The sequence below is a fragment of the Mesitornis unicolor genome, unplaced genomic scaffold, assembly GCF_000695765.1.
Source record: "Mesitornis unicolor isolate BGI_N332 unplaced genomic scaffold, ASM69576v1 scaffold11672, whole genome shotgun sequence".
NCBI lineage: Eukaryota > Metazoa > Chordata > Aves > Mesitornithiformes > Mesitornithidae > Mesitornis > Mesitornis unicolor.
In genome coordinates this window covers 94,111-104,462 of record NW_010168649.1, presented here as the reverse complement: position 1 = coordinate 104,462, position 10,352 = coordinate 94,111, and the positions used below count along the sequence as shown (strand labels likewise).

The window sequence follows — 10,352 nt, the reverse complement described above, 5'->3', positions numbered from 1 at the left end:
GCCACAGGCAGCAACACCCTAAATGCAGCTTCTGTGGAGCTTCAAGCAGGTAAACTTTACAGATTGTTTCTGCACATCTTTATGGGCAGATCCTTAAAGCTGGTCAGGTAAAATAAACTAAGCACAATATCTTAAATAGCTGAACATAAACGAGTTACAGGTGTTTGAATATATTTTTTTTAAACAAATCTTTCCACTATAACACATTCAACACAAGAAAATGATCTCCATGCAACAATAACTCCCTGCAGTGGAGCTATACGAGCTTATCTCGGCAGCAAGGGGCAGAGTACTAGGAAGACTAAGCATTTTTTTTTCCTGAAAATTAAAGATCAGTCAAAATGATAAACTCCTGCCTGAAACTTAACAAAAACTGTTAAATCAAGAACTAAAAATTCAAAATAAAAATACTGCATATACATCTGAAAAAGCTGAAACAATGAATAGGATTAATACCCTTTCTTTTAACTCAAGGCAAGACCATAAAAAGTCAGCATGTGATTTCTGAAATCATACAGGCGCACAAAGTATCGCCTCAGCTGAAAAAAGTTGATGAATACGCACCAAAATGTTTTAAAGACCCTTTCCTTAAGGAAGAGGTTATCAACTTGTGCTTTAGGGCAACTGTCCTTCAACTCTACCACAGAATCTGCATCCCTGCTAAACTGCTCTGAAAATCTGAACGTGGCGAGCACACATGCAAAACTCTCATTGACTTTTAAAAATATTTTGTCCTTTCCTGAATGCCCGTTAGGAAAGAAAAGAGCAGTAAAGAGTGTCAAGCCAAATAAACTGCTATCATTATGAAGAGCCTAACTGAAAGCAGAAACCTGAGGCTCAGGATACTGCCCCTCTGAGTGGCAGTGAAGATGGAAATAGAATGAGATCGAACTCCTCAAAACTTCAAGGAGGGCTAACCCCCACCTCCACGTACCCCTCATCTCAGTGGTTCCAACAAGAGATAAACAATGTTCTTACAAGAACACATAAGTACGCAGGAAACTTATGCCCATTTCTGTGCTTTATTTGTCTTGGGGAACTGATCCGGTATGAAGCAGTGTTTTCTCTTTTTTTTTTCCTTCCCGTCTTGAGCAACAGGACAGTAATCTTCTTCAAAAGTTACCCAGATAGAGAGCTCCTGCACGTTGTTCTTTCGGACTTCAGCACGCCAGAAAATTGCATGTTACAGTAGCTACAGGGGTCAAGACAGATTCTTTCCTTAAAGTCAGCTAAGAGAAAAATTCCTAGGTATAGATTCCCTGGGGGTGGGGAGGAGAAGACAACGCACAAGTTATTTTTGAGTCATTAAACTACTTATTAAAAAAACCCCACGAAACTAACCCCAGACTTCACAGGCTCAGATACATAAAATAAATCCTTGCTCTTCACTTTCACCCCCTCTAAAAATCCCTTTAGATTATTTTTTATTGTTAATTTTGGGATTATGTTGTTGATTTTAGCAATCAGACAGTGATAAAAAACACATATACCAATCATTCTCTCAAAATTTGGCTATTTACCGTAACAGCCAGAACATACATGATCCTGTCTTACCACCTGGGCTTTATAAACTATGCATTATATTTTTTTAAGCCCCAAAGTAAGTCTTTACCAATTTGCCACATCAGTGTGGGTGTTTCAGTCAGATCACTAGCACCGAATAAATTTGTGAGTGGAATCTTAAAAAAGCCACTACTTTTAAAGGTGTAACAGGGTAAGAACTGAAAGTTGCACCTTTCAGCCTACGCATTTTTGTCTTTGTTTAGAATGCTAGAAGAAGCCATCCGGAAGGAAGAAAGATTATGAATATCTAGTAACTAGCTGTTTGACAGAGACAGAAATGCTGATAATGAGTGGGTTGTGTCTGCCTTTTTTGGCTGATCACAACAGAGGTCTGAAGCAAAACAGAAACTCTTGATATGTTTGTGTAAAGAGGGAGTAGCATAAGGGCGGGCAGCAGGAGTTCAGCTGAAGTTCAGGGCAGATGCTGCCATTAGTTTACACCGCAGGAAAGTAAAATTGCTTCCGGATTTACCTCTTCCTCCCAACATCAGCGTTGAGCCATGCTGTGTCGCAGAGTCACAATGTCAGTAGGAAAGCAGTCTTTTAGCAGGATACCACGTTCGCGATGGCAGTCCAGCTCTTCAATAAATCCATACCAGTAGATGACTAATCCAGGGCCAAATCTATCAAGCAAACAGGAAAATGAACTTATGTGATTGTGCTAGGTGATATATTAATTCCCCACCTCTGCGATTCCAACACAAGTAAATCTGTTAATTTCACTGCAAAACTGGAGAATATTTGACCTCCATTTAGTTTTCAAATTTTAATAAGTTGAATTGATATATGTCATTAATACCTGATTCCATCAATGAAATTGCTATTTAGAGACCCAAACAATCCACATAATTTTTTTCCCTTTAGAATACTTTGCATGTATCAGTAAAAGACCCATGCCTTAAATAACATTTAGTAACTTTGATACATACAGAGGTCTCTCTTGCCATGCACTCTGCTTTTTCAGATTTAGATGTGCAGGCACTAAAAATACAGGGCTTTATGCAAGTCCCACTTCATGCAAATTATAATAACATGAAGATATCAAAGAATCCCTAAAATGTAATCTCTACAATGAGCTATTGTTCTGGTAATTATTAACGTAAAGCACAATTCAAAAAGAAAAATAAAGTTTCTGCTGTAAGGTCTCTGAAATGTGCCTCAGGAATTCCTCAGATATTGCTAACTCGAACTGATCCCCACTAGGCAATCTCAGGAAGTAGCCCCATGGACTATTTTACCCATCAGGAAGTTCAGACCTTCAGGCTGGGTTCATAAAGAAGTAATCACTATCAATCACTGTGTACCGCGATATGTTTTGCACATCAGTTTAACGTTTTTCCTACTGAGAGCACTTAATTAAAGGGCAGCACTACTTTTGGTGTAGTGTTGCAGGAATTTTACAGTGAAATCATAAATTATGAATGTTGGGTTAGTAAAAGGATGTCTAAAAACAGAACTGCTTTCTGTAGTCTAACATTACAGCAGCCTGTACAACATTAGGCCAAAAAGCTTTTTCTTTCCTTGATTTATTATATGCTGTAGTGAACTTGCCAAAAACAACAGTGCAGGATGAGCTGTTAGATACCGTCTGTACAAGAAAAAGTTCAATAAAATGTCATGTAATGGTTTATATGCAGAGCCGTGCTTGAGACTCAACCAATATGGTAGCCAAATTTTGTTAATGTTTAATTATAATAAAAATGTGTTGAGGGGACACACAGTAACCTAAATGTCCACTTAGCAGACAATACAAGCACTCAAAACCATGGGTAGTGCCAGACCAGCTTCATTAGGGTGGTTTCTTTCCTGCAATGGAGGGAAAACTCCATTTGATGTGTTCATGTAATGGAACAGGCATCAAAGGAAGAAGAAACCCCTGTGGCTTCCTCCTGCAGTTTCAATTAGATACGGTAGTCTTCTGCCCAAAACTGCTGCAGAGCATTGTAACATTTTGGTTTACGGCTACTGCTCTTCAACCTAGAAGTGGCTGAGTAAATTACTCCTCAGCATAGCTGAGGCAACACTGGCAAATGTGCTTTTTGCAACTGAAAGATGATATTTGAAAGTGGAAAGGCTAAAACTCTGAGAAATCTAGCTATCCTAACTAATGTAGTCAAACACATTTAGCATTAAATGAAGCACAGACTAAAAAATGACTCATACGAAAGGACAATACTGTCTACACCAAATTCCTACGTTTTCTCTGGCTGGCCAACAGCTTTAGTCTCTACTGTCTTTAAGGCCTTCTCTTCTTTGTTTACATTCATGTGGGACCAAGATGTGCACGCCCTCACAGCAACATGGAGGCCAGCTGGCCTAGCAGTAGCGAGGAGCAAACTGCAAGTGATGCAAGGACTGATGCTCGCTGCCTCTGGTGAGAGGCCGTAATCAGCTGATGCAGAATGGGCCTACTTTTGTTATTTCACAGACTACCTCTGTGCTCCCACACCAGCCAAACATATGAAAGAGATATCTGGGGGAGGATGTACTTATGTTCTAACCAAAGTGATTTTAAAAGCAAAAATCCCCAGAAGATAGGAAGAAGACCTTACATTTCTGATGGGCTATTTTATGCAAGGCAGAAGCTATGAAATATACACAAGTACTTACTCAATACGAGCGTGTGTGCCAGGTAAAATCTTGATGCTAATGAGCAACTGCTCAGCCCAAATTCTGAAGGGCTTATTTCGCTCTGTGTGGCTATCTGAATTCCCTATCCGCCATACAACATATGGGGTATTATGCTTAAATAATTCATTAAGGTATTTCTTGAAATTGTAATTTTTAATAAAATGAATATTTTGAGGCTCCTTGAAAGGCTAATTTATGTCTTTCCAGCAAATCATCACAGCTCCAGCACATTTTTTCAGGAATATTTTGTGCTTAAAAAGTTATGTTCAGAAATGTCAAATTTGATGATAAAATTTATATACAAGAACATCTGCATACTATTTATTACAGGAGCAAGAACATCTTTAGCATGAACACATTCACCAGTCCTGCTTTTGACTGTGTTATTATTGCAAAGCTGTTTGCCCTGTGCTGCCTAGGTTGCACTTTTTTCCACTATATTGTGTAATTCCTTCTATTACAGCTATCTATCACACAGCCTAGAGGTATGGTCACACAAAAAAACATACCATATTTTTTCTTAGAAACACTTAAGTGCAGTACTTAAGACCAAAATTAACTTGTTGGCATATTAAGCTTTTGCCACTGACTGTCAGAAACTCCTGCTGCTAAGTGCTAATTTCTCTCTCATTAATGCCCAGAGTCTGCAAATCACAAACAATGCCACTGGAAAATTACTGCTGCCTTAATTTGAAAAGGCACTTAACCTTTTTGTGTTAAAAGGTTCCCTACCCTTGGATGAGGTAGAGAAGTGTAATCTAGAAGTAAGAACTATCCTTTTTAATTTGACTCTTTCCAAAGTGCAGATGTGACACCATCAAGAACAAAACTCAATGCTGTGAATTACAAAGTAAAGCTACACATTTATTTCTGCCTCAATCATAACATTTAGCAAGTTAAGTGACTAACCCTGGTTTACACAGGAGAATAAACTAAAATGACAGAATGCTTACTTAGTATTGCTCTGGAAAGGGGACTCATTTAGTAGCTCTGAGGAGGAGAAAAAAATCTTTGCACGAAATGGTTCTGAAACTATATAGATACAGTATGCAATATTGGCCAGGTTATCCCATTTCATTCAAAAGACACAATGGAGAAAGTTTAAGCTTAAAACAAACATCAAGCTTAGAATGCAATGAGCTATGGACTCCGACGGATGTTGTTCTAGCTCAGACAAACTATAAATCCCTAAAAATGTGCTTAACTTGTATTTTTTCTTCCATGTCTTTAGTTCTCACCCTGAAGAGCTTAGGTGCAAAGGAACACGGCCAAAAGTTATACAAAACCTTAGTTTTACCTATTCCAGTGAAACTATTACTTTTAGAACTTTACTTTTATATGGAGTTTCTTTTTAAAGCTGAAAAGAAATCCACGTAACTAAGGTTTGGTTAATTCCATGCAGTAAAAGTAGAATAAACAGGAAATATAGAGACAAGCTTCCTCTAGAATACAGTAAACAAGTAAAGCAAGTGAAAATTGTCCACACAGGTTGCAGCGGTTTACTTAAAATCAATCAATAAATATCATCATTATAGAAATCCTGGTTTAGTCATTGTCTAGTTTTGACATCAGAAGTTGTGACTACAAGGCAGCCAAAGCCAATCTAGCTGAACTTTAGCGTGGGGTCAGACTGACAGAAGGGCCAAAAAGGCTCATGACCCCATGGCATGGCAAGCAGAGAGCAGTATTACAAACTCCCATGGATTAGTTTAGGCCTAATTTCAGCTTGATATAAAAGACTAAATTTAGTCTCAGTACTAAGGGCAGCAGACTGTCTTTCAAAGAATCAACTGAAGTGTTTGAGAGATGCTGGAGGTAGCAAAATATAGTTTGAGTACAGTTAAATATAGTTACAGGCTCAACAGTGCTTTAGATAAAACTCATGCCTGATCATACTATAAATAATTCAGCTTTGCACTCATTTAAGAGTGTTTAGAGGATCTTTTGCACTGGTTTAAATGACACCAATTCTGAAAGAAACCCATAGTTAAAGGAGTATAGATTTGTACAGTGATAATCCTGGGACACTGGGCTTTGTTTCACAGAGATAGGCTAAAAAGCCAGGAAGGTAAAATTCTGAAAGCCCAAAAGAAATGATTCTTCTTATTAGAAAAAAAAATCTCATCTTTGTATAAGACAAAGAATCTCTTAAGAAAAGAAAAGGGAAAGAAAAAACCTAAGTAAAATGTGAATCTGGGTTTAACTTGCCCTCTAATTGAACTAGTTTTGTGCTAGAAAGAAAAAAGACTTTTATTTATTTATCAACGTGGCCCAGTAGGCTCACACATATTGTACTTCAACAGAAACTACTTTCTAGTAATGTCCTGTCTTCTGGAATGTCTGTGTGGGGTCCATAGTAGCTTCTAAGGATTTGCCTAGACATGTGGCTGCTGCGAGTGGATTTTTTCCACCATCAAAAAGCCTTGCATGTGGTTTTATGAAAAATGCATTTTCAACACACTGCTCGATACTGAGCAGAAATGTAAAACATCTTGCAATTGTTTTAAAATAAATGTTCGCTTTATTTATTCTCAGTCTGTTTGTTATAGATGGGTTGTATGCATCTCAGCATAATGTAAATAATTTTAATTCCAAGAGACTCTCACAATGAAATGCTGGCATATGAATTATTATTTCTAATATGCATGTATTTAAGCAAATACAGATTCAGATGAGTAATCATGTTATACGAAAGCATAACAGTCTACCTGATTGGTGATTTTAATTATGAAGGTCCCATGTGAATGTGTTTTTGAAGGACTGCATTCTGGTCCCTTGCTCTTTAATGTCAGATCATCAACAGTGCCAGCTAAAAAGCTGGCTTTGTTTCCTTGTTTTTATTTTTTAAATATCAAGCAAATTGGAGCATTACCACTTGCACATCGCTACTTATTTCTTGGGAAGAGGAAATTACAAAAATTCACAAATAACTACATTCAATTTAACATGGTTCTTGAGAATCACAGCCGTGAGTAAACTGGTTTTACTTGTAGTACTAATAAACCCTAAAGATATAATTAAAACTCCCTACAACATCTAATAAGTTTACTTTAAAAGGACTCACAACTTTATTTTAGTGTACTTGTAGAAGTCTCATTTGTGTCAGTGGAGGGAATTTAGATATTGGCAGAGCTAGGCTAGTAGGCAACAACTGCAGACCACATTTTCAAGTAAGGTCAACTGGCATCAGTCAGCCAACTTCCTTAAGTCTAGACCAGTTTACTACTGCTGATGACACAGCGTTATGTATCTTGGCAAACATTTAACAGCAGCACCGCTCAGAAACTGACTTTGATTAGCAAGAAATTTTCCATTTAAATAACTACCACAAGCCTAGTTCAGCATAGTTTAAAACAAGGTATTTCTGCTGCTGTTCATTTATGGAGAGCTTCAAAATCAAATAAAGGCACTTGTGCATGAAAACAGTGCATTTTAAAAACTCCGAATGCAATTTAAAGGTAACTGTGAGGTTTTATTATCCCTGCTGCTTTTAAAATCCTCCACATACTTCTGTTATCCAGTGACACACACACACACCGATTTAAATAAAAAAAAGATGCTGTCAAGGCAACAACACAGCACCTTATTTGTTTGACTTCACCAAATCTGGTTGAAATGAAAAAAAATCCAATACTTTGTAAAATCAGGTAACTGGAAGATTTTTTTTTGCTTTAAAAATCTGATCCTTAACCTGTATCTTGGAAGGCTACAATATTTTTGGGCCCAGTTCCTTTAAGATACTGCTACTGTCTCCCTGCAGTAGCAATGCACAAAAATATATATGCTTGCAAATGTAGCTCAAGAGAAAGTTTAACAAGTTCTGATCACATACTTTTAAAGATATTAGGAAACTTGTCCATGGCACTAGCAAGCACTGTATCAAGCCTCACATATAGAAGTTAGAAGCATATTATGTCTCAAGGATCCAGGCATCCAGTTTATGCTGCTTAAGGTAAAATTAAGAACGTAAAACCTAATCTGCTTTAAGCTTTGATGTTACCAGAGTAGCTGGGGGAAGTCTTATTTTTACTGAAGACAAGGAAAAAAATTAAAGTCTATTAATATTCTGTGAGACTCCCATTTCTAAGGAGGTTTTGACTCAAAAGTGGGAATTTCTTTTTGGCTGAGAAAGGCAGGCATTTCCAAGAATGCCAGATACTGATGTTTTACACAGTTGATATGGAAGTTGGAGTTGTCAGGTGAAAAAAGGGTAGATGGAAATTAGTATCAGGCCTCTGTCTCTATAATCACTCCTTTCTTGGATATGATTAAATCTTAATGAGCTTTTTTTTTAAACTAGCTGTCTTTTTATCTCTTCAATGAGACTCTTAAGGCATCACTCAAATAGCAGCATTGCATCAGGCTTATAATATGATTTAATTGCCTTTGGCATTTGGAGAAATAAAAAAACAAATCAATTGATATTTATGTGGAGGGAAGAGATCGTTTAAAATATTTTAGAATTTTGCACAGCAGAATTTTTAAAAGCATATTAATAGAATGCACCAAAAACTGTGCAAGTCGCTGTCATTAAAACATTATAAATACAATATAACTTTTAGCTGCATAATACATTTTTAATAAACAAACTGTCGAAACACATTATTCACTTACATTTATTCATTCAGATCTGAGTACTGTTCTCCAGGCAAATAAAGGATTTTTATAATCCTCAATGACAAGTTAGGTTTTTTTAAAAAATACACTTCTCATGGAAATTAACTTTTAAAAGCTATGATTAAATAACATTAAGGTTACACTGATTTACAAGCATCAAGGCTTTCTAAGTGAAGACTGATGCAGTGAGTGAGAAAGAAAACACATATGGCTCAAGGCAGCTTGCCATTAAGACAAGAGAGCCTTGAGTGAACTCTGAGTTTCTCAAGGTCTGTTGGTTCATGTCCTAACGTCTATTGAAACGTTATTATTTTGTTGCTTATTAACATTATTCCAGATGCTCATGTCTCAAAGTGGCTGTGTGTACTTAAGGCAAAACATTTTGTTGCTCAGTTTCAGCATCTTCAAAATCAGGTAGATGCTTCCACTGCAAGGTTTTGTGCTGTAAAGAGAGACTATAAGGTGCCGCTTATGCCTGCATTGCAGGATTGGGCTGATGAACTCAAAATTAACATGGTCCTCACATCAACAATTTAGAGCATAAATTGTTAATCCTTATACTGCTGGACTGTTTCATGGAAATTATGGCAAAATTTGTCTCTGGCTTTGGTGAAGATCACTTGGGTGTACATTTTGGAAAACAATGTTTTCCAGCTGTCTAGGAAGTTAGTTCCAGTATTTACCTAAAAGAGGTAATAGACTGTGTTCCATGTACCTTACTTGGTAATTCGGAGATAGGTCCAAGTTTCCTTGAAATAATTAAGGTCTCGCATCACTTAACCATCTTAATACATGGCAAAGTGACCTCAGGCACCCTGGATGATGGGCATAACTAAGAAAATAAGCTCAACCAAAAAATCTCTATCTGAAAGGCACAATATAAAAAAAGCTTTGTACATCTTCTTTTTTGGAAGTTTCATAAATTCCTTTCTGATGGAGAGAGTCTAATGCTATATATTAGCTGTTGCATCTGCATAGTTTTCTTTTATAATTCAGGGCTAGCATATTGCTTTACTGTACCTCTACAAGTGCATTAATGTGTTCCTGTTCAAAGCAGCAACAGCCTTCCATCCTGCAACATGCAATTGGGCGACCAGTTTACTAAAGCTGTGCTACTTCTATTTGAGTTGCGCCTTTTGTATTTACCAGTTAAGACACTGAAAGAATATTACAGGATTTTTCCTCATATTGTTGTTGGAAGCAATGCTTTCTGATTAAGCCCAGGCAACGAACAGCGCTTCCTGAGGTACTTGCTTGTTACTCAGTTTCTCTGAGAAAACCTTATGCCCTCAGTTCACTCTCCAGAGACTGTCGATGCAAGGCCGGTATTGTTTGATTCTGCACATCTGAAGCTGTGGATCAGTGTTGAGAGGAGTTACTAAGGTTATTTCAAACATTTTGTTAAACTCACAGCAGTCCTCCCAGAGGAATGCTTGGCTGCAAACTCCCTCTTATCCCGGGTGACAGAAAACATGAGAACAGCTTTTGAGTACAGTCAGATTGAGGTCCAGGCAGCCGTAAGTGCTGGTCAACTCAAGTTG

At 37.3% G+C, this 10,352-nt stretch overlaps 1 protein-coding gene across 1 annotated transcript in view; it reads right to left on the bottom strand.

Moving 5' to 3' along the window:
* Positions 1-2,006: 2,006 nt before the first annotated feature.
* Positions 2,007-10,352, bottom strand: part of LOC104536482 (chromosome unknown open reading frame, human C15orf41) — a 102,440-nt gene continuing 94,094 nt past the window's right edge. The window contains exon 9 of the mRNA XM_010179099.1: positions 2,007-2,186. Within this exon, the coding sequence (XP_010177401.1) occupies positions 2,051-2,186 (136 nt within the window). The 3' untranslated portion in view covers positions 2,007-2,050. The remainder of the gene's footprint in view (positions 2,187-10,352) is intronic.